General features: G+C 37.7%; 2 protein-coding genes across 8 annotated transcripts in view; one reads left to right on the forward strand and one right to left on the reverse strand.

Moving 5' to 3' along the window:
• Window positions 1-105: 105 nt before the first annotated feature.
• On the reverse strand, window positions 106-5963 carry Sfxn2 (sideroflexin 2). 5 transcript variants are annotated; one of them, XM_076775369.1, is made up of 9 exons: window positions 5812-5963; window positions 4222-4411; window positions 3108-3278; window positions 2817-3015; window positions 1222-1347; window positions 1089-1155; window positions 906-1005; window positions 649-696; window positions 106-243 (listed from the first exon to the last, which is right to left on the reverse strand). In XM_076775369.1, exons 2-9 carry the CDS (start codon window positions 4374-4376, stop codon window positions 129-131), a joined length of 981 nt encoding a protein of 326 aa, XP_076631484.1. In that variant the 5' UTR covers window positions 4377-4411; window positions 5812-5963; the 3' UTR covers window positions 106-128. The 5 variants fall into 5 exon arrangements, with proteins under 5 accessions (XP_076631484.1, XP_076631488.1, XP_076631485.1 ...); XM_076775373.1 differs by having other exon boundaries at window positions 4222-4408; window positions 5812-5874; XM_076775370.1 differs by having other exon boundaries at window positions 4222-4473; window positions 5812-5844.
• A 5102-nt stretch (window positions 5964-11065) lies between these two features.
• LOC143346835 (uncharacterized) overlaps window positions 11066-24869 on the forward strand; it is a 54042-nt gene continuing 40238 nt past the window's right edge. For all 3 annotated transcript variants that reach the window (XR_013080515.1, XR_013080514.1, XM_076775349.1), the window contains exon 1: window positions 11066-11544. Coding sequence is in view for 1 of the 3 variants with exons in the window: in XM_076775349.1 (XP_076631464.1) it covers window positions 11390-11544 (155 nt within the window). In the remaining 2 variants the exon portion in view is untranslated. The remainder of the gene's footprint in view (window positions 11545-24869) is intronic.

Below are 24869 nucleotides of genomic sequence, written 5' to 3' on the forward strand. Positions count from 1 at the left end.
GAAAACTACAAGTACTCGAAATTCGTATCGTACGCGAACGTTTGTTCGATTCCATGATCGATCGCTATGATCCTCATAGAGGGCGCACCATCGAATGTTCCGTTACGACGACTAAATTTTTTGGTACATTATAAACCTTTGTTGAAGTACAGGTGCGTAGGTATGGACCTCGATGCGCAATTCTCCTTTAAAAGTTCGTAACTGTCGGGCTCCCAGCGTTTCAGAGTGCTTGAAGCAATCGAGCTGTGAAACATATGCAAAATATACACGCGATCTGCGTACGTAAATTGAAATTAAATATTAATGCATTGATCCTCCCGGCGGATTGAATATTCAATTTTTAATCGCAGCTTTGTAAGCGCAAGAGGAAAGTAAAAATGTTTTTTTTTTTGTCAATTCTTCGAGATTCGATGTGTGTGTTTCAGAGATAATCTGAATTAAGTCTGTATGTACTTTTTAATATTATAATAAATATTTTATATCGCGAGATACCGTTCGTTACGTGTAAAGGTTTTTGGATTTTACGCCTGACTCAACTTTAGCAATAATAAATGTAGCGAAGCATAGATCAACAATCTTTTAAATATTAAAAGATATCGAAAGTTAGTTTGTTTCGAACGATGTATAAATTCAGACGTATGTGCTTACCAATTTTGTGGGAACAACGCACACGCTGTGGGCACCATGAACGTCAGACTGAAATGTTTAAATGAGGATTAAATGTCGAGTTATTGTCATCGTATTGTAAACTTTTGTGTAAAATATGTACAGAAAGAATTTAAAAAATTGTCAAGTTGTAAATTGATCTACGTTGCACTGTGTACGGTTTAGTCACGCGTGTCCACGAATCGGTGCCAAATGCAGGTGGTTAATGAAAATAAAGTGTGTTAAGAAGTAGTACTCACAAACAGCCGACCATCATAATCTGTATCGGTCCGTGTAACGGTTTGATTTTCTGCATCCACGGGTAGCATTCCAGTCTTTCCATTATAGGTGGTAGAATCACTAAGGGAACAAAATTTGAATTTCATTACAGCAACGTAAATTACGCTCGACTTTCTTTTGTTCCGACCGTAGTATCCACTTACGCATGCCCGGCGCGCACATAATAATCCTCGAGACTACCACTTGACTGATACCTTTGACCGCCGCGATCTGAAAGGAACGCATTCACTGGATCATTCGATACGTTTCACATAGCGTGCACTGAATGCAATCTACCTTTGATTTTGTAAGTTTGTTGCCATTCTCGTCGCTGATCTCGATCCCCTGGCTTATTTCATTCTGTCTCATCAACGGAATGTTCACGCAGTTGGCCGCGGCGACTGCTGCGAACGGCACGTAACGCTATAAACAAAATAACCGATCCGTTAAATTTCTTTGTTTTATTTTTTCCTTCATTTACTTTCTAAAGTGTAATAATACTCGAAAAAAATATATACGAAATACGAAAAAGCATTATCGTCGCAAGATGGAACATATACCGTTGACTCTACAATTATTTTTCATAACAATGCTTTTTTGTATTTTATATGGTTTTCTTTTCATACATTACTTATCGCTTATTGAGAAAATATACATGTTCCGCCAACCCTGGGAAAAATTTTAATGGGAGATTCCAGGGGCAAAAATAAGACGAAAACCAAGAATACAAATTTGTTGATGGAGGCTTCGTTAAAAAGTTATTAACGTTTGAAGTTTCGTCCATACTGAATTTTTTTCTAGAAAGTGGGTAGGATTTCGGGGGTAGGTCTATTCATAAAAAGTTATTGTAATTGACTCCCGCAACCGAAAATAATTTTTCCAGAACGATTTCAAAACTTTTAATTTTGTCGAAAAATTTCACACCTTCTCGAATTTTTTTCTAGAAAATGAGTAGGATTTCGGGGGTATGTGTAATGACCAAAAATGATTGTAATCAACCCCCCCAACTGAAAATAATTTTTTCAGAACGATTTGAGATTTTTTAGTTTTCTCGAAAAAATTGCCCACCTACTCGAATTTTTTTCTCGAAACTGCGTAGGATTTCGGGGGTATGTCTATTCACCAAAAATGATTGTAATCAACCCCTCCAACTCAAAACAATTTTTTCAGAACGATTTGAGATTTTTTAGTTTTCTCGAAAAAATTGTCCACCTACTCGAATTTTTTTCTCGAAACTGCGTAGGATTTCGGGGGTATGTCTATTCATCAAAAATGATTGTAATCAACCCCTCCAACTGAAAACAATTTTTTTAGTACGATTTGGAATTTTTTAATTTTCTTGAAAAATTTGCCCACCTATTCGAATTTTTTTCTCGAAACTGCGTAGGATTTCGGGGGTATGTCTATTCACCAAAAATGGTTGTAATCAACCCCCTCAACTGAAAACAATTTTTTTAGTACGATTTGGAATTTTTTAATTTTCTCGAAAAATTTGCCCACCTACTCGAATTTTTTTCTCGAAACTGCGTAGTATTTCGGGGGTATGTCAATTCACCAAAAATGATTGTAATCAACCCCCTCAACTGAAAACAATTTTTTTAATACGATGTGAAATTTTTTAATTTTCTCGAAAAATTTGCCCACCTATTCGAATTTTTTTCTCGAAACTGCGTAGGATTTCGGGGGTATGTCTATTCACCAAAAATGATTGTAATTGACCCCCGTAATCAAAAATAATTTTTTCATAATGATTTAAAATTTTTTAATAACTTTTTAACGGAGCCTCAATCTAAAAATTGATATTCTTGATTTTCGTTTTATTTTAGCCCCCAGAATCTTCCATTAAAATTTTTCACAGGGGTGGCCGAACACCCTGCATAATTCTACCCCACCGCCATAAGTGGATTGGCTCGTTTAGCCCAGAATGATTTGCATCCTATCGCCGTTATCATTGCTGCTGTTGTCGCGCTCGCGTAAGCTACCCCCAACTGAAGCTCTGTCGTAGGACTGTTGGCGTTTCTATTCGTGTAGTTGACCAACGCGTTGAACGACTGGTTCACCCATTGCCAAAACACCACAGCTGTGGTTGTTCTAAAACGAATCGTACAATAATTAAAAAAATAAATAATTCGCGACGAATGTCAGTGGTCTACGTTGTTGCAAGTGGCATAAAAGAAATTTACTTGTAGAATTGAAGCATGGCGCCAGTTATAGCCATTCCTCCTGGCACTTGAAAGGACATTCTGCCAAAGACATTCTGCAGGTCACCGGTGTCGGGATGAAAGGCCGACTCGTAAAGCTTCTTAGCATAGATGATTTGCTCTCTGGTTGTACCAGCTGGCTCTTTCCCAAGTCTAAGGGATAAACGGACTATTGATTTTTGTAGACGCAAAAAAAAGACATCAAATGACTATAGCAAATATCTTCTGTATTTCAAACGTTTCAAATACTAATTTTGATACTCCTAAAAAAAAAAAATTGAATCGAAACATTCTGTGTATCATAAATTTCTTAAGTAATGTAAAAATTTAAAAAAAATTCCTCTCGACATAATTAAATCGATGGAAATTAACGACTGTGTCAGTCGTTCGAAAAACAAAATCTTTTTTACCAACCTTGAAATGGTTAATACAGCGAAGTATATGTACCGATAACATTTGTTATGCAAGAGTATTCTCTGATCATTTCCTCGATAAATACGCAATACAAAGAATTTATTCTCGAGCTACACGTCTTAAACGAAATTAAAATATTGATTTCAATTTGCAATTATGTTTTATTAATATATTTATATTAAGATATTTAAGTATGTTGGTATTTATTAAATAAGATAGAGTACATAAAAAATAAAACAAGAAGAAACTTTCGTAAAGAAATAATTAACACATAAGTTTACTAAAGAAAGCAATGTTAGTCATTCTTACAATACTAATGGAAAGGCTATTTGCAATGTAGATTGTATAATCTGAAGATGATTTACATATAAAGTGAAAAACATTTAATTTTGAAATATACGACGCTTAAGTTATAAAAATTAACGCTCGGCCATTTTCTGTAGGTTATAAGTGGCCTTGAAGTGTCCTTGACCCCCCCCCCCCACACTCTATGCATTCAAATCTTTTACTCGATCTTTTTTCAACTCCCTCGAGTATTCAGATTTTACGACTCGTCGTAATTTCTAAAATACACCCATTCCTAATGTTTCCCTTTATAAGCCCTGTTTTCGAAATCGTCAGCCTCCTAGAAATTGGCTTTTATTCTAGCAAACGAAACCGATCAGCCTCGCCGTGTACTCACTTGTAGTCATCGCATAATTTCTTCGCGTTGAGCAAGTCAGATTCGGGCACGACGCAGGTCCTGAAGTCAGTCATCCAAGCAAAGTGTTTCCATCTGCCCACGAAGGTACTCAGGTCCCACAGTGGTTTCTCCAAGTCCAATCTTTCTTCCCCCATTTTTGCTGATCGAGGGCTACTGTCACCTCAACCTTCTTCAAACAGACGCGAGCCACCGTCAATTAGTCTCACGTTAAAAGTATCGTTCACCGAAGTGCTTTAAAGGAATTGAAAAAATGAAAGGAACGCGATAAACTCAAGCAGGCCTCTTAACGTCATATTTATAGCTGCAAGCGCGAGCGTCTACGACCCGAGACAGTCATAACATTGCCATAAAAATTCTATATCATTTTGAATTTAAAAATTGTAATCAACAAACCGCAAAAAGATCCTTAGGATATAAAAAAGAAAAAGAATATATGTAGACCGAAGGAAAGTGGAATTAATTCGTGTCCGCCATATCTATTTTTCTTTTATTTTTAGTCTTCGATAAGCTTTATTTAGAACTCGCGTATTTATCTTAAAGTTTAAGATATATTTTATTTGCAAGTCAAACGATAACCCAGCAACGCTTAATTGTGTACCTATACCCATATTTTGCACTCGTGTACGAGAGAAATGCCAAAGAAAATAATGATTTTACAGGTAGTGTGACGTTTGTAACAAATGCGCATAAAAATCGCGAAATTTCCTAGCACAATTTAGATATCGCTGTGTTGCTACTCTATGCAAACATCATAAAATCTGTTATCACACTAATAACTCTAAGTCTTAAAGATACGAGAGAAACGACGATTGATATGAAATTCCAAATACTGATTGCGCCATTTAAATTAACGATATTTCCCCATCGTACATTTTTAATTGATCGTTCCGACCCGATAGCTGGATGTATCGATTCGACACTATTCTTCGTACGTCGAACGTTAAGCGAAACTTGGAGCGAATATTCGAGCCCCGCGAATTATAACGCAACGTTGACAATGCCGAATTTGATCCATCGATCGATACCGTCGCGAAGCACGTGAGCCACTCGGTTTCGTGTCGGCGGAGTTCGACATCCGATCGTGCGTACCCGCGCTGTATCGCCATGCGGGGCCCCAGTCCAGCGATATATGCCATTCTGCTCGAAACGCGGCATAACCTACGAAACGCCCGATCGAATCTGCGTGCGCGTTTCGTTCGTTCCCGTTTGTCGCACCTCAACCCCCGTCGTCCGCAGTTTCTCGTTCCACGTTGCTGCGTGGCGACAAGACACTTTGCGACAGCCATCCTTTCGAACAAGAATTTCGTGGAACGTTTCGTGGCCCCTCGCGGTGATTATCGACTACATATTCACCCGTCGACAGAGGAAGGTGGCGGTCGACGAACGACCCAGTTTCCGTCATAGTGCCGGTATATTTTCATTCAAGAACGATATCGCGAACCGACCGGCGAGCATCGTGCTGATTTACCCCACCTTTCGGCAATACACCGTTCGAACCACTCGTGCAACGACCGTACATTACGTAACTGATTTTTTCCAACGATCGAGAAATTTTTTTCGTATGCTTACCGTGAAACGAACGTGTCACTTCTGGAGAGCCTGGCCCGTTCTGGTGTTCACCGTAACAGCGCACACGCCAGCTGATCGGACGGCGCCCGAACGCGAGCGCCATTTCGATACGCCCCTGCGCTCCTCCCTTCCAGCGCGCCATCTCTTTATTATTGTTATCGTGACTGTTCCATGCGCTTTGTATCAACCGTCCTTCTCTCTCCTGCGAGGAGAGTTTCGCGTCCAACTTGCTACGGATGGGAAAAAGATCCATAATTTTGAATAACTTTTTTCCTACGAGTTTCCTATCTACAATGACTGGCGCTGAAGATCCGCCATCCCCGTCCTTCTTGTATCGTCCATAAAATCCGATTGGGCGTAGATACGGTGGGTGAAATATGTGAAAGTAAAATTTTGAATAATATCGATGATTGGACCCTCGTAGGGCTCTGGGTAATACAAATTGCACAAACGTCGTTCGCCTATTATGACTTTATGGTTATACAGGGTGTTCGGCCAACCCTGGGAAATATTTTAATGGGGGATTCTAGAGGCCAAAATAAGACAAAAATAAAGAATATCAATTTCTTGGCTGAGGCTCCGTTAGTAAGTTAATAAGTTATTAAAAAATTTCAAATTGTTCTGGAAAAATTACTTTCGGTTGCAGGGGTCAATTACAATCATTTTTGGTCATTACACATACCCCAGAAATCCTACGCATTTTCAAGAAAAAAATTCGAGTAGGTACGGAAATTTTTAGACGAAATTAAAAAATTTCAAATCGTTCCGGAAAAATTACTTTCGGTTGCAGGGGTCAATTACAATCATTTTTGGTCATTACACATACCCTCGAAATCCTACGCAATTTCGAGAAAAAAATTCGAGTAGGTACGGACATTTTTAGACGAAATTAAAAAATTTCAAATCGTTCTGGAAAAATTATTTTCGGTTGCAGGGGTCAATTACAATCATTTTTGGTCATTACGCATACCCCAGAAATCCTACGCATTTTCAAGAAAAAAATTCGAGTAGGTATGGAAATTTTTAGACGAAATTAAAAAATTTCAAATCGTTCTGGAAAAATTACTTTCGGTTGCAGGGGTCAATTACAATCATTTTTGGTCATTACACATACCCTCGAAATCCTACGCAATTTCGAGAAAAAAATTCGAGTAGGTACGGACATTTTTAGACGAAATTAAAAAATTTCAAATCGTTTTGGAAAAATTATTTTCGGTTGCAGGGGTCAATTACAATCATTTTTGGTCATTACACATACCCCCGAAATCCTACGCAATTTCGAGAAAAAAATTCTTTACCGAAAATCTAATTAGGTGCCTAAATTTTTCGACGAAAAAAACAAAATTTCAAATCGTTCTGGAAAAATTATTTTCGGTTGCGGGGGTCAATTACAATAATTTTTGGTGAATAGACCTACCCCCGAAATCCTACCCAGTTTCTAGAAAAAAATTCAGTACGGTCGGAACTTCAAACGTTAATAACTTTTTAACGAAGCCTCCATCAACAAATTGGTATTCTTGATTTTCGTCTTATTTTGGCCTCTAGAATCCCCCATTAAAATATTTCCCTGGGATGGTCGAACACCCTGTATAATATTATCTTATTTCTACACAAATAACAGGCAGACACCATTCGTCGAAAAATTCTGAGATGCTGGGAACTAATTAATAAGTATTATAGAAAGTTGGACATACGATGTAAAATCCACTGTTATATTTATGAGCGATATCGAAAACGTGTTTCTTCGCGCCTTGCTGCATCTAAACAGAAGAATTGACTTGGAACGTTAGTTTAAGGTTGTACGAGATTATCACGAATATCAACAAAGATTACTTGGTAGATGTGAACCTACTACAAGTCGATCATTTGGATTTTTGTTTGCTGTGACATTTAAAAGATTTCTGTCTATTCATCCTCTTAATTAATTATTAATAATTCTGGAACGCTGACAGATATAATACTATAATTGAATATACATATGTATGAGGGTCACGTTTTGCCAAGGTCAGTTTTCTCAATAACGAGGAAAGTTCAACTTGTATTTCGATATTTTTATTTACAAGGATTACTATTAATAACCGTATATATTCCATATAAATTAAACAAACATTTATATTCACATATATCAAAAGTAAAATCCACTTAAATTGTACAAATTCGCGAATTGATGTTTTAAAATTTAACCATCGGTTAAATGTCCTGTCAATTTGAAGAACGCCCTAAACCTAAACGCTCGATATAGAGTGCGCAATATTCCGAGTTGCGCAATAATATTGACAATGTAGAGCTAATATCGGAGACATATACGCATGTATACATATGCACGACCGTTCAAATGGACTTCGTATACCTATTACGTTACGATACCGTTTACTAAACAACATAAAGTATTGCCCTATGCAAATAAAGCTCGTTAGGCTCGTCGTTGACATTTCATCTCCGTTCACGGGCATACGAGCCCGTGTTGGTGTTACTTTTCTTTTCGTTATCTTAAGTAGTTTTGTTCTCGCGGTTGCACGGAGGCCTCTTTGTTAATATTATGAAACGATGCGTGCGGAGAAAGTTTAAATAAGGCCTGGTGGCGAAGGTCAGCGGGCAGTATCAAGTTCACGGACGCTCCTGTCGAATTCCTGAAACGTTCGTGGCGTGATTTTCTTTCGCGACGTCCTCGTCCGTTCGTCTATCCCGCGGGCCCTCCACCCGTCCTTCTTTTTCTTTCCCCCTTGTTGTTTTCGTAGCCGTTGCAACGCGGCCAGCGTGCACGAAAAGTCGGATCACGAGGCCGACTAAAAGCTGTATACTTCCGTGCTCGCGAAAAGTAGAACTCGACCTCGTTCGTCACGCGTCGCCATATTGTAGCTGAAACTGTCACGAATTATTATTTCGTAATATTTATGCCGTAATTTCGGTCCGCATTATGTCCGCGGCTGTTGCTCAGCGTACCCCGGCGACTTCCGGTGTGCGTTCTGCGATTAATAGATATCGATGAACCGTCTAACCTTATTATACAATACGCATTAATTTCCAAATAGAACATTATACTGTACATAAACGAACGAGTAACGTATGGAGTATTGTAATATAAACGATAGATATTTTATGTATTTATGGCGTATGTTAATACTTGATAATACCGTATATATTCCATAAATTAATATAATACTATTCATATTTATTTTGCTTAATTACATATACGGTTTAGGGGTCGAGCTATGTTTGTATAGATGATCATAATTTTCCATCACGTTCCTCCATATACATATTATTTTTGTTATCAGAAAACTTTTCTGGGGAAATCTTTTTAAGTCGTAATAAAAATTCCACTATTAGACCAGATTATAAAGTTGTTTGGTTACGTTTGTGTAATTTTCCGCTCGTTTAAATCCGACTCGTAATAAAAGATAGTCAGATGCAATAAATATTGCCTCGCGGATGTATATATCGAGCAACTATAGAAAAAAGAACACATATTCAATTACGTTTCAATTAAAGTCGATTAGAGGGACAGATCTCGAGATCTTCGTGCCTGTGGTATCGTTTACAAATTGAAGATAGCGTTGCCTCTTTGTTAGATCCACGTCTAGTCGTACACAAAGCGAGCAAAAAAGGGAGTGCCACGCGATTACTGATAATCTTTGTGTTTTTCTCTTCGAGAGATATATAAAAAAAGTCAGAAATACCAAAATACCTGACCGATAAAGAGATAAAAATCGTAGAACGATGCTAATAACGCAAATTTAGATGGAATATGTTTCTATAGGGAATAATGGTTCATTCTTTCAGGCTGTCCCCACCGTCCTATGGAGAAAGAATGCTTCCGAAAAGTATGCGTGCAGAGTAGTGTATCTAGACTGGTCACGACGCATCGTGTGAAAGAAAATTATACTTGAAACCGGGTAGCTGTTGCACCCTGTCTTGAACAGGATAAATCATAAGGGGGAATACACGTTCAATTAAAAGAAGAGAGATATATATCCTCCAAGAAAGGTTTTTACTTTCTAACGTATGCTACCCTCTTTGTGGAGATTGTTTGTGTAGACGAGGGGCATTGCAGACGTTATCTACGGTCCTGGGACAAAGTACAGTGCCGTATGAACTATGCATCAAGTAAGATCTTTTTGTAATTCGTTTTGGAATATTTACATGGTAAGCAACGTAGCCATTAATATTTAATATTTAATTGTAATATTTAAAATGTCTGTATTAAAAATTGACGAAATAAAAGGAAATATACAGTATCCTTCATCAAACGATACTAATTTGTTAATTGGACTACAATATTAACGAATTTTTTAACTCCAGTCTTTACAATTGCACAACTTTTCGACTGTTTGTGTTAATTAGTTGCTACGTAGTAACAAATCGTATCATCGATAGCAAAGGTCTAACGAGTATTTTTGTAAGATATTGCCAGTGATGTGTTCAAGTAGACATGGCGGTTATTGATATGAAATTTTTTTTTTTTACACAAGATGCGTAGTCAAGCATTAATATTTAATATCGTTATCGGTTAACAAATTATTGGACGGTTTTTTTGTCTTCTTTGTTCCATAAAGTTGCTTTATTCCTTCTTTTAATTATTCAACTCTATAATGCAAATTTTGCATTCTATCTGAAAACAAACTATACAACAGCATCGAATCGAAAATGTTCAATAATTTGTTAATCAGTAATGATATTAAATATTATTGCTTGCACGACCACGAAGCCTCGTGTTTTTGGTTATTGATATATTTTAATCGGTCAGTAAAACTGCTTTGTTCATTTTGTCCTATAGTTGCCGTATTAGACGAAGAGTTTCTAAAAGGTTAGTTTTCTTTGGTCTTCGAGTAGATATGGGCAAATTTCTTATCCAAATAAACAATTTTTGTTTCGTTCAAAATATGTTTCGTGTTGAACGAATAATTGTTGCGAATAAATCGTTACACAGAGCTTTTATTCGAATAAAATTTTGGCTATCATCGGGTCAATGTTGGACGCCCATTATGGGATACAACAGCTTTTTTAACAACCTATAAAGCTAGTACAAAGTAGCACACGAAATTAACAACAATTCCGTGTATATTTCTCCAAAGGAGCCATCGAACGAGGCTCTCGAAACGTTGACATTTATATCTATTATCGTTAAACCGTATCCATTGCATCAAAGATAAAAGAAAATTAATTGCTTTAGAAAGCATTGTTGCAAGATAATGTAATTGAAAGAAATAGTTCTGATTTTGCGTAGTATCTTGGGTTCGACGGGGCTGTGGCACGTTCCTGGGACGGAGTAGTGGGAGTACCGTGGCGTGCATGCGCATTAAGGCGCTAGTGCCCAGCTGTGCGTGGACGTGAAACGCGGCGCGACCGACGGTGGTGGCTGCTAGGAAAGCAAGCGAGCGAACGAGCGAGCAAGCGAGCAAGCAAACAGCCAGAGACTGCCCTCCTGTCTCCCCCACCCCTAGCATGCCTTGGTGAGCCCATGGCCTCCGTACACACGGAGGAGAGTGAGGCAGCCCCAGCCGCTCCTCACGTCATCCGCTGAGAGAGAGACGACGGGCCTCGACACGGCGAGGAGCAATAATTCTAACGAGCCAAGATGGCGGCGGACACGGTGGCCCTGTCCGCGCTCACGCTCGCCAGGGGCGACAAGATCCTCGTGACCGTCGAGTCCGCGCTACCGGACATCGTCGTCGTGTCCTTCGTTCACGGTGCCAAGTGCTTCCAGGGCGCGTTGCTCGACGCCACCAAGAGGTAAGCGTGCCTGCTAACGTGAACTTGTTCGTTCCTCCGACTCTTCTTCCTTTCTCTCTACCCCGTGCCTTTATTTCCCCGTATCGTTCGACCAGCTCCTACCCCGTGCCTGTTATCCCCCGTGGTCCTATTTCACGTACCGTTCGCGAAATTCGTAACAAATCCGCGACCGTTTCACGACCGACCGAAAAGCCTCGAGCGTGTCGCGGCCGTTGCTCGCAGGCAGAAGTTGTTCGGGGCACGATTTGTGTTTTGTCGTGTGTGTATATATATATACGTCGTGTTCCACGGCCGGGCATCGTGTGTCGCGTGTGTGCATGTGTGTAAACGTGGTTTGATAAGAACGCAACGGACGGGACGGTGTTCGTCCGACGAATTTCGAGTTAGACCGTAATTAAAGGCTACCCGCATTTCTGGCCGACGGCTAGCGACGGACGACGGTTGGAAACCTCGCTTTTAGATCACGGTCCTCACATGCCTCGTGGACAGTGTTATTGCACATGATACGATTTCCTTTTAGGGGTAATGTGTAGCAACTGGTGTTAATAGGTTTCCCGTGTGTATTGGTTAGGTCGGAGGACGATCGTGTAGCTGACTTTCCATGCTCTGCATGCTTTATTCGCGGCGGTTGAACTTGGTCATCTTGCCCTCGGTTAGCACGGTGCACGTTTCATCGGTACCGTGATCCAACTCGTAAAACGTTCTTTCCTGGCGACTTCGTCGCCCAGCACCCGGGATTTTTATATAAATTTTCACGTTTCAAGATTCCCCCGTGAAAAATCGGGGGTAGTCGTTGGCCGCGCGGTTACGTGCTCTGCATGTCGTAAGTCTTCTCGTAAAGCGGCTTTTGTTCTGCAAACGGAAGTAGTTTTACGACGACCCGTGACTTGTGACTTGCACGAAGCTCTCGCTTGGAACTTTTACGATCGTGAAAGAAACGTCACAGTCGTTCGTTAAAATTCTATTTATTCAACCGGCAAGCTTAGTGTCCCGCGTAGGATGTCATCTTGCCTTTTGTTTTTACGGTTTTCTGCACGTTCGTTTACGAATTTCTTTACCCACGCCTCGTTTCTTCCGTCAACGAAATCACAGACCCTTGTACGGTGGTAATAAAGTGGAATCGAACGAATCGCGACTTTGTTATTTTCGGGTATGGTTCTAGCAATTCTATACAACGTATATTTCTTTATATTTACAGTTTTAATTTTAATCTCCCTGTGAATGTACAATCTTTGTCCTTATGCCTCCTTTATTTATAAGATTATAGTCGCTGAGGGCGGTAGCAGAGTAATTGGGTTTAAATTGTATTTGTAGCCTGACATACTGTTTTAAGTGCATCCCTTGAACTTATGAATTCCATAGCAAACGACGAAACTGTCTTACAGCTGTTGAATTTTACTAGAGGGACGTGTGTGTGTGTATGTGTGCTATGTACGAGCAACATTCACTCGAACTAAACAACTTTTTAAGTAAACAAAGGGAAAAACATTTATACAGGGTGATCGGCCACCCCTGGGAAAAATTTTAATGGGGGATTCTAGAGGCTAAAATAAGACGAAAATCAAGAATACCAATTTGTTGATAGAGGCTTCGTTAAAAAGTTATTAACAATTAAATTCAACAATTTCAAATCGTTCTGGAAAAATTATTTTCGATTGTAGGGCTCAATTACAATCATTTTTGGTGAATACACATACCCCCGAAATCCTACCCACTTTCGAGAAAAAAATTCGAGTAGGTGGACAAATTTTTCGACAAAATTAAAAAATTTCAAATCGTACTAAAAAAATTATTTTCGGTTGAGGGAGTTGATTACAATCATTTTTGGTCATTAGACATACCCCCGAAATTCTACGTAGTTTCGAGAAAAAAATTCCTTACCGAAAATCTAATTAGGTGCCTGAATTTTTTGACGAAAAAAAAAACAATTTCAAATTGTTCTAGAAAAATTATTTTCGGTTAGGGGGGTCAATTACAATAATTTTTGGTGAATAGACATAACCCCGAAATCCTACGCAATTTCGAGAAAAAAATTCGAGAAGGTGTGAAATTTTTCGACGAAATTAAAATATTTCTAATCGTTCTGAAAAAAATATTGGTAGCTGTGGGGGTGAATTACAATCATTTTTGGTGAATAGACATACCCCCGAAATCTTGCGTATTTTCGAGAAAAAAATTCAGTACCAGTGAAACTTTAAATGTAAATAACTTTTTAACAAAGCCTCCATTAACAAATTGGTATTCTTGATTTTCGTCTTATTTTGGCCTCTAGAATCCCCCATTAAAATTTTTCCCAGGGTTGGCCGAACATATTTGATTAATAGCTTTCAAAATATTGATTACCTTATTGAAGGTTATTGTCTATGTTTATTTTGATCTTACGCATTTTTGTTAGCTTTTGAAACTGAATAAACGTAGACAAACTGTTGCATATTTCTCAGTAAATTGAATTTGTTTTTCTCCATTGAGATACAGAATGTTTACTTTACACGAGGGGGTTAAGATATTTAGTAAGCGTGGGTTATATCGACAACAAGAATATGATACAAATGAATTTGTAGCACTCTCATCGCAAGATTAAGTAAACTCGTGAATTTCTGATAAGCATTACTCGGTCACTTGATAGGCGTTCCAACTTTCTCGTACGACTTTTCACGTTTTATTAAAATTTCTTTTCGTTTCTGACGCGGATGCGGAATATTACCTGTGGATTTGAAAAAGCTTCAGACATCGTGACTCATGCTTCTCGCATAGCGAACGCTACCTTGTTCGTACAGTCATTGCTGATTTCACTCCACCACGGTGAAAATATTCACTTTGACACGGAACTATTGATAGTTACTTGGAGACTTAAAGAGCATAAATAGACATCTGTCGACTGTGATATTTTCATTCGAAAAAAACGAACATAATTTTTAGTATCAGTGCGTCGTAAAAATACCAAATGCGACTGTGGTCACTCAAATTTTTTTTGAAATACATAGTTTTTAATAAAAGAAAAAACAATTTATATTTTTCATGTTTTTCTCACTCATGCCATTATCTACAAGCATATTATTATTCGCGATGCAGGGTTACGAATTTCACAACGTTGAACGGTGAAAATTAATTAATAAAAAATGATGAACGATACTGCAACAGCGTCGAGTGTTTTTTTTTCTTTTTTTTTTTAATTTTTTCTTTAATATCTCACGGTCTTGAAGTTTCGCGAAATTTTTAATTAATGCGAACGCAATTACGCGTTGTATCGCTCTGTAACATTCAGCCCTAACAAAGTAGATTTTATCAAAGTCTTTTTCCTCGTTTAATTATATTACCATAATGCTTACATCGCACCGTACAACGGGTGATAAGAGTCGTGCAATAATCTCGTTCTCTTCATCGCGTTGTACAGTGTCTCGCGAAGTGAAGAATATCGTGTAATAGAGACTACACAGGTGCCTGAATTATTCCAGTAACGCGAAACTCCAACAACTCGATTCGTCGGATCGAAGCAAAGTGTTTGAATATTCAAGTAACAGTTCACGTAGACTCGAAAAATTTCCATCAAATTACTCGAGTAATTCTGAAAATTCAAGTAACTTGATTAGTTGAATAGTAGACAAAATCAGGGTACCTTGATTCTAGGAATTCAATTATGGTACAAAAGATGTACCAATGCACACCTGAAAGATGCAATTGTATATTTATTTTTTCATATAAAGTGACTAAACTTTGTTTCTATTTTGTAATAAACATTCAAATACGGTTATCCTAGTAGTTTTGCGTACCGCAATTTATGCATCTAGTTTCATTAAGAGTGCAGTTGCATTTTGCAGTTGAAATCAGTGCACATTTTAAAGAAAATGTTGTAGAGAGATAGAACTCGCTTATTTTCCTCTTGGTTCTAGAAAAGAACTATAGGTCGACCCAGTTTCTAGTCTCACCCTGTATACACAAGCTGCGAAGTGTAACAATTGTATACTCACACCGTTTCATTAAAAGCGTCGTCAACACGCGATAGAAAAACATCAATTCCCGGTGGACTTGCAAACCATACTCCATCATGCGATATAATGATGGCCGTTACTTTCAGCAATGACCACCAGCTTTTACTTTCCTGCTGCTATTCAATATATTTTTTTCATTTCTGGTCGGGCAGAGTAAAAAAGAAAAACAAAAATGTAAAAAAAATTATTTGCAATTTTTTGAAATTCGCCATCCGCATCTAAAAAGAAAAAAATTCCTTTCGTGTCATTCATGAATTTTATACCGAACGAATAAAATACTGTGAAAAAAGTATTCCGGGTTAAGTATAATATTCTGGGATTATTTTAAAGGCGCCAGAACGTTACAGAGGAATATTAATACAGCGCAGATTCGACCGTGATTCAACAGACTTTTTTTAGGTCATCCTTTCTCCGCCATGCTCAATATTTTTCTAAGATAAAGATCAGATAACTATATTACGTAATCCGACGCGAAAGGGATCGTACTTTCGTTTACTATATTTATTATGTTCATGGTTTGTAGATACCACGACCTATGAATTAATCAACGGACAATGAAAGGGCGAGGATTATTGCGCAAATAGACGGTACAACCGATAAAGCACTACCTTTATTTTATTTTAGATTTTTATATATATTTTATATATTTTTATATACATTAAACAAATATAAGTTTCCCCAGAATACTTGTACCAATCAAATATAAAATTGTTAAAATTAAACTCGACGATTCCCCGAATTATTTTGCATGAATTAACTTTATTTATCGAAAAAGCCCCTCTAAAGACATTTAGTCGTATACTTAGTATATTTAGGTTGCTCGACCAAATTGAAAAATTTCAAATCTTTCTGGAAAAATTATTTTTGGTTGCGGGGGTCAATTACAATCATTTTCGGTGAATAAAAATACCCCCGAAATCCTACGCATTCTCGAGAAAAAAATTTAGGAAGGGGAACAAATTTGTCGATAAAATTGAAAAATTTCAAATCGTTCTGGAAAAATTATTTTTGGTTGCGTGGATCAATTACAATCATTTTCGGTGAATAAAAATACCCACGAAATCCTACGCATTTTCGAGAAAAAAATTTAGGAAGGGGAACAAATTTGTCGATAAAATTGAAAAATTTCAAATCGTTCTGGAAAATTATTTTTGGTTGCGGGGGTCAATTACAATCATTTTCGGTGAATACAAATACCCCCGAAATCCTACGCATTTTCGAGAAAAAAATTTAGGAAGGGGAACAAATTTGTCGATAAAATTGAAAAATTTCAAATCGTTCTGGAAAATTATTTTTGGTTGCAGGGGTCAATTACAATCATTTTTGGTGAATAGACATACCCCCGAATTCTTATGCACTTTCGAGAAAAAAATTCCTTATCGAAAATGTAATGTGAGGTTAGAAATGGTTCCCCGAAATTTCATGCGAATCTTTGAAATATCATAACTCCTGAACGGATTGCACGATTTTAATGTTTCAAAATGCAAACCACGCGTATTTTGGCGAAGAATATGTAGAAATTCTAACAATATTGAAAAGGTTGTTCCCTCATCCTGTAACGTGAGAAAACCCCTATAAAAATGGTCAAATTTTCAAACAGCCATAACTCCTACAATAGTGAATATATTTAACTGAAATTTTGGTGAAAAGTAGAGCTCATGAAAACCTACAAGAAAGTATTAGTCAATTTTTCTGTAGGACGTCAAACAAAATTACTAAAAATGAAAAACGAATTTTTAAGAAAAATCGACGGTAGGTAGGTGCCTAAATTTTTCGACGAAAAAAAAAAATTTCGAATCGTTCTAAAAAAATTGTTTTCGGTTGCAGGGGTCAGTTACAATAATTTTTGGTGAATAGACATATCCCCGAAATCCTACCCACTTTCTAGAAAAAAATTCAGTACTGGTGGAACTTCAAACGTTAATAACTTTTTAACGAAGCTTCCATCAACAAATTGATATTCTTGATTTTCACCTTATTTTGGCCTCTAGAATCTCTCATTACAATTTTTCCCAGGGGTGGCCGAATACTCTGTATAGATTCTTCGAACACGAACACGAACACGAACACGAACATGCATTGTAAAGACTCTCTTTATTTCCTCCTCCTCTTTTTCCCGTCTTTTCTTAGCTTATCTCACATTTAATGTCTCGATACTATCTCCGCATTCATCTCTTTTTTGCCATTCACGAGGGCTCGGGTTACGTTCAATTTTACGCTTTATTATCTCTCGATACAAAAATCTGATCAAAAACCTCGTTGAATTTAACCCGTTGAGTACCAATTTATTGGTTACTCGATGCTTTTGTGTATCGATTATCAGAGTTTAATTGTCGAAAATTAAAACCTGACAGTAATTTCGATTTCTTCCATTTTGGGGGAGCGTCTTTCGAAAAGTTTGCAAACGACCGGTTTAAGGTAATGTCCGCGACCCCAGATTTCGGCAGGTATCTCGAATTCCGTGACAAAAATCTGATTGAAAACCTCGTTGAATTTAACCCGTTGAGTACCAATTTATTGGTTACTGGATGCTTTTGTGTATCGATTGTCAGAGTTTAATTGTCGAAAATTAAAACCTGACAGTAATTTCGATTTCTTCCATTTTGGGGGAGCGTCTTTCGAAAAGTTTGCAAACGATCGGTTGAAGATATCGTTCGCGACCCCACATTTCGGCAGGTATCTCGAATTCCGTGACAAAAATCTGATTGAAAACCTCGTTGAATTTAACCCGTTGAGTATCAATTTATTGGTTACTCGATGCTTTTGTGTATCGATTGTCAGAGTTTAATTGTCGAAAATTAAAACCTGACAGTAATTTCGATTTCTTCAATTTTGGGGGAGCGTCTTTCGAAAAGTTTGCAAACGACCGGTTTAAGGTATTGTCCGCGACCCCAGATTTCGGCAGGTATCTCGAATTCCGTGACAAAATCCATCAAGGGACGCCAACGTATTATTAGCATCGCGATGATACACTTACGTAATGGAAAAAGCGTCGGGACGCGACGAGCGTGATTCCTTCTTTGCTATGGCGGGCTCCGGGGAGTCACTAATACATGCACGGTGCTACCATCGATCACGCGCGTTCGTGAAAAATGTGAATTCGCTCGGCGAGTGACGGAAATCTTAGCAGACGCGGACCGAAAGGACGAATTCGTAAGATGACTTAGGAGGAACAGAGAAAGAGCGGGAGGGGATGGAGGGGAAAGACACTGCTCTGGATCGATTGAAAATTATATTAATATTCGCTCGTCGAGTCGTTCGTCCTTCCAGAAACCAGAAACTAACTTTACCCGATTTCTACAAGAATTATTTGTCGTCTGTTTCATTAAATCCCAAAGAAACAATTTATCGACGAAAATAATTCAGAAAAATATCGAACAAATTTTATTCTATTAATTAGAAAAGATAATAATTATGGTACAACCCAATATGTATATCACTTTGGTTTGTTATTCGATATGACGAAAGGGAAGTTTAATTTAACACATTGACTGCCAGACAAAAACCATACGATTTTTGTGAGTCCAAAACTTTGATTTTAAACAATTGTAAATTCTTAATAATTATTTTCGTAACGACTAAAATTCATGAATCACATTCAAAGTTATTTCCTTTAACATTTTAGGTTGAGAATTAATTGTTTTGGTTCCAAAGCGAAAGGTCTTGTCATCCAAATATGGATGACGTGGCAGACAACGTGTTAAAGGGAAAATTAAATCTTTTTATGAAAAATATTATTATTATTGATTAATACATTTTAACAAGTAATGCTGTTCTTTAGAAACTTGTACAAAATATGATACGTTTTAAAGCCGATGCACAACAAATTGTACAAAAGTTTTTCCAACTTTTTATCAGCGAATGTTCTTGATAGAACAAATGGAATCAATGTCCACCGAGGAGAGGAGCAGCAGAAATGATTTCGAGGCTTCCCCTCTAGTACATCAGTTGCTGTGTATCGATCCCGCGAATTTACGGTGGTCGTATCCAGCAATGATTGGATGCGGGTATTAAATGTTAATGGCTATAGTCTGTCGAACATCGGGATGCAGTTTTGCCAGCGCTGTTAAACTTTGTTTGCCCCACGATACGGGAAAGGGGTCGAATTATGGTGCACGATGAAGTTGATACGAATTGTAAGAAACTTCAGAATCAATTACAGTAGTATTCGTCAAAGTGAAACTAGTAACAAGCACTTTTTTCTTGATTAATTGTTTGCAATCATAAAGATCACTCGAAAAAGTAACCATTGACTGGGGTTGAAAATTGATCAGGTGTTCTGGTTTGTAAATTTTCCATTAGACGAGATATAGAAATTATAACGTTAGTTTCTTTCTAAAGAGCATTCATGGGAATAATAACGTCGGGAGTCTTTATTGTTTCGCTAGAAATGGTTTCAAAAAGTCTTATAAGTTCTCATGATACGTGATTACCATTTCCGGAGGCATTGCACGGTCGTAACTTCTTGCATACCCGGTAGACACAAAATTTATGTCAAATATTATTCAAATAAGAAATACAGGGTGTTCGACCACCCCTGGGAAAAATTTTAATGACGGATTCTAGAGGATAAAATAAGACGAAAATCAAGAATACCAATTTGTTGATGGAGGCTTCGTTAAAAAGTTATTAACAATTAAATTCAAAAATTTCAAATCGTTCTGGAAAAATTATTTTCGGTTGTAGGACTAAATTACAATCATTTTTGGTGAATACACATACCTACGAATTCCTACCCACTTCCGAGAAAAAAATTCGAGTAGATACTGAAATTTTTAAACAAAATTAAAAAATTTCAAATCATACTAAAAAAATTATATTTAGTTATAGGGGTTAATTGCAATGATTTTTGGTCATTACACATACCGCCCAAATCCCACGCACTTACGAGAAAAAAATTCCTTACCGAAAATCTAATTAGGTGCCTGAATTTTTCGACGAATAAAAAAAAAATTTCAAATTGTTCTGAAAAAATTAGTTTCGGTTGCGGGGACCAATTACAATCATTTTTGGTGAATAGACATACCCCCGAAATCCTACCCACTTTCTAGAAAAAAATTCGAGAAGGTGTGAAATTTTTCGACGGAAAAAAAAAATTTCAAATCGTTTTGGAAAAATTATTTTCAGTTGCGGGGGTCAATTACAATCATTTTTGGTGAATAGACATACCCCCGAAATCCTACCCACTTTCTAGAAAAAAATTCGAGAAGGTGTGAAATTTTTCAACGGAAAAAAAAAATTTCAAATCGTTTTGGAAAAATTATTTTCAATTGCGGGGGTCAATTACAATCATTTTTGGTGAATAGACATACCCCCGGAATCCTACCCACTTTCTAGAAAAAAATTCGAGAAGGTGTGAAATTTTTCGACGGAAAAAAAAAATTTCAAATCGTTTTGGAAAAATTATTTTCAATTGCGGGGGTCAATTACAATCATTTTTGGTGAATAGACATACCCCCGGAATCCTACCCACTTTCTAGAAAAAAATTCGAGAAGGTGTGAAATTTTTCGACGGAAAAAAAAAATTTCAAATCGTTTTGGAAAAATTATTTTCAATTGCGGGGGTCAATTACAATCATTTTTGGTGAATAGACATACCCCCGAAATCCTACCCACTTTCTAGAAAAAAATTCGAGAAGGTGTGAAATTTTTCGACGGAAAAAAAAAATTTCAAATTGTTCTGAAAAAATTAGTTTCGGTTGCGGGGACCAATTACAATCATTTTTGGTGAATAGACATACCCCCGGAATCTTGTGCATTTTCGAGAAAAAAATTCAGTACGGTCGGAACTTTAAACGTTGATAACTTTTTAACAAAGCCTCCATCGACAAATTGGTATTCTTGATTTTCGTCTTGTTTTGGCCTCTAGAATCCCTCATTGAAATTTTTTCCAGGGGTGGGAAATTCTGATGTTATAAACATTTTCGTGCTCCGCCCCTGGTAGAAACGCGGAAAGAAAAAAAATTGTTCCGTTCCCACGCGGAAAAGAGAAGCTGCTCGGAATATTACGCGCGGTGCCCGATTATTTCAAGCAGCAATGTTTAGAAGACGAAACTTTCAGTCGGTGAAAAGCCATCTTGAGCGGTAAAACTAGTGATAAATAAACTCGTACGCGTACGACGCCGAGCGAATAAATATTTATGCAAATGGCACTCGAGCCAACGAGAATATTCAACGTTGCTAGCCGTAAATAAATACAGATATTTAAGATTACCCGTCGATGTCGTTCGGCATCGTTTTCACTTCGACGTTTCTCTCGATATACACTATCGGTCAAAAGTTTTCGAATCGCCACGCGAATAATAAGAAACTGAATCCTCCCAAGAAGAAAATTTTTGTGAGAAATTAGGGTGTAATCACAGGACGATGTATCGACATTTTATGAACGCGTCTTTCCGGCGCCTACTCGTACTCGTACAGGCATTAGCCTCATCTGTTCTTGTTACTGTTTCTAATAACTGTTTATCCAACCGTACGTGTTAAATATTGTGTCTCTGACGAACTGTTCTATTTTTATGGCGTTTATTATATCGAGAACTTAATTAATATTCCTTTAACTGCGTTTTAATAACCAATAATTTTCATTTACGAATTTTTTGGAACATACTTATAATCTCGTTGGTACACTGTTCTGGGGGATAGCGTACCGCAACCGTGAAAGTAAACAAAAGTAGAGTTTAAGCTGCTTCGAGCGGGTTAACCCGTTCTCTCATGGGTTGCTGTGGGTTACTGTAACCCGTCTTGGTTAACCAAGTTAAAGTTAGATGGCGGTTAGAATCCCTAGCGACTCGACGATCGCGCAGGCTTTCGTTTCGGCTGAGAGTGGCCATCTCGTGCACTTTCTACACGAAAAAAAATCACTAGAATTTGGCTACGTGATCAAATGGGGCAGTGGCTCCTCCTTACAGCGTTTTCTTAACGCTAGAATAATTAATTTCGTTCGTACGATATACACCGTGAGTGTCGGTAGTTCTAGCGTTAAATTAGACTGTTTTTATCTACCATCTGGAAACGATCGTTGTTACAAAGCTCGTGTTCCAACCGATGTGTTCGGTCAAAACAAAAATCCATGTGGTTGCAGAAAAACTCCAGTGCACACGGTTGACCAAACTGTCCTCTCTGTGTTAGGTATTGTAATCAGATATTCCGATCGAACTCTTCCCAGAAAGGCTCAAATGGGTTCAAGTTCAGCGACGGGGGCCGCGTCGTATTTCTCGGGATCCCCTTCGTTTATTTTTGCAATGAGACACTCTTCGCGCGATGCGGACGAGTGTCTGATTTTATTTTTATTTTGAAGAAACGAACTTGCAGAGAATTTGATTCGCAACAAGGTTGAATTTTCGCCTCCATAAATAGTTAACACTCTGCACTCCACTGGCGCCGCCATGGCGACGAACATACCTAATACGTACCATGGCTCAATTCAAGTTTCATTTATGATAACGCAAATTGAGTTTGGGAGATACAATAAAATAAAATTTAAATCACATATAGATATTTATACATTTCTGTGAGGAGAATATTTTTTATTTTTAGTCGTCCATATTAATAAAGACTCTCGTAGTGCAAGGGGTTGGTACAATCGGAGTAGCTGCAGGGCTGGGCAAATCTTATTCGTGATTAGCGAATAAAGATTTTTACTCGTCGTCGATGTAAACATTGAACGACTTTCGAAATGTTTTCTTCTCGGATTACCCTGAAGCGCCCGAGACGTCGCGAAGGGTCGTCGGAAATTTCGCGGGGACGTTTATTTTAAGTTGGCGGCTGCGAACTTTTAGTCGGTAGTGTATCTCGCGCGAGGAGCACGTTTCGCGTGTGGAATAACTGCGTTAATGCGCTTTTACGATTTCTCAATCGATGCATTCCCGTGACACTTCATTACGGAGACCAAGGAATTATTACGTTAACTAATTCCAGGCAGCTAGTATAATATTGCACGGCGGAATAAGACGATGGTCAACGTAGGGTTTCCAGTAGATTTAAATCTCTCGTGTCCAAGTATCGTTTCGAATTCTAAAATCTATTGTTTTAGAAGAACCGATTCGTGGGTCGGTTTGCACGATTGTCGGGTAATATCGACGAATGAAAAGCACGACTATCGCTAATTCACTGGCAATTAACCGTGCTTACGCAGTTTTGAAGCCAGTTCGGAAAGTTTCGACGAGGATCGAACTTGCGAGTGAAAGTGAAACGACGCTTAATTACATCGTAACGAGCCAAGTACACAGCACGAATTCTTCCACTTTGTCTTTGAGTTACGAGCTTAATAGGACCGTTTCGTGCCGGTTAATCATAGTCCCTGTACACCGAGTCAACCATTTTTCTGGTGGTTGCTTAGAGACAGAAGAAAAACATTTTTTTTAAATAGTTAGACACATATTATTACATCGGGTACATCTTTTGCGATCGAATGTGAATAATCGAGCATCGTTCGATTTCTGTTATGGAATAAACTCTGTTATGTTTAGTACATCTCCCAAGATTCGATACGATGAAAAATCTTTATTGTTTATTATTAATTTCACCTACAGCTTTTATGGAATATTCTGGCAGTGTTTTCCTCGTGAAAGATATGGCGTTCTCTGACAAGGAATATCGCTCAAATGTTATACGATGCTTTTTATGAAACTCGACATACATACAGGGTGTTCGGCCAACCCTGGGAAAAATTTTAATGAGGGATTTTAGAGGCCAAAATAAGACGAAAATCAAGAATACCAATTTGTTGATGGAGGCTTCGTTAAAAAGTTATTAACGTTTAAAGTTTCGTCCTTACTGAATTTTTTTCTCGAAAATACGCAAGATTTCGGGGGTAAGTCTATTGACCAAAAATGATTGTAATTGACCCTTGCAACTGAAAATAATTTTTCCAAAATGATTTGAAATTTTTTAATTTCGCCGAAAAATTTAGGCACCTACTCAAATTTTTTTCTCGAAAGTGGGTAGGATTTCGATAGTATGACTCATGACCAAAAATGATTGTAATTGACCCCTACAGCCAAAAATATTTTTTTTAGAGCGATTCGAAATTTTCTTTTTTCGTCGAAAAATTCAGGCACCTACCCCCCGTCGATTTTTCTTAAAAATTCGTTTTTCATTTTTAGTAATTTTGTTTGACGTCTTACAGAAAAGTTGACTAATACTTTCTTGTAGGTACTCATGAGCTCTACTTTCCGCCAAAATTTCAGTTAAATATATTCACTATTGTAGGAATTATGGCTGTTTGAATATTTGACCATTTTTATGAGGGTTTTTTCACGTTACGGGGTGAAGGAACAACTTTTTTAATATTGTTAGAATTTCTACATATTCTTCACCAAAATACGCGTGGTTTGC

Source organism: Colletes latitarsis, chromosome 10, assembly GCF_051014445.1.
Source record: "Colletes latitarsis isolate SP2378_abdomen chromosome 10, iyColLati1, whole genome shotgun sequence".
Classification (NCBI taxonomy): Eukaryota; Metazoa; Arthropoda; class Insecta; order Hymenoptera; family Colletidae; genus Colletes; species Colletes latitarsis.

Coding starts and splice junctions, on each gene's coding strand:
- Sfxn2 (XM_076775369.1), bottom strand. CDS start 4,376: ATGGGGGAAGAAAGATTGGACTTGGAGAAACCACTGTGGGACCTGAGT. Junction 3,016..3,107: donor GCCATGCTTCAATTCTACAA/GTAAATTTCTTT, acceptor GATTCGTTTTAG/AACAACCACAGCTGTGGTGT. Junction 1,006..1,088: donor TATGTGCGCGCCGGGCATGC/GTAAGTGGATAC, acceptor TTGTTCCCTTAG/TGATTCTACCACCTATAATG.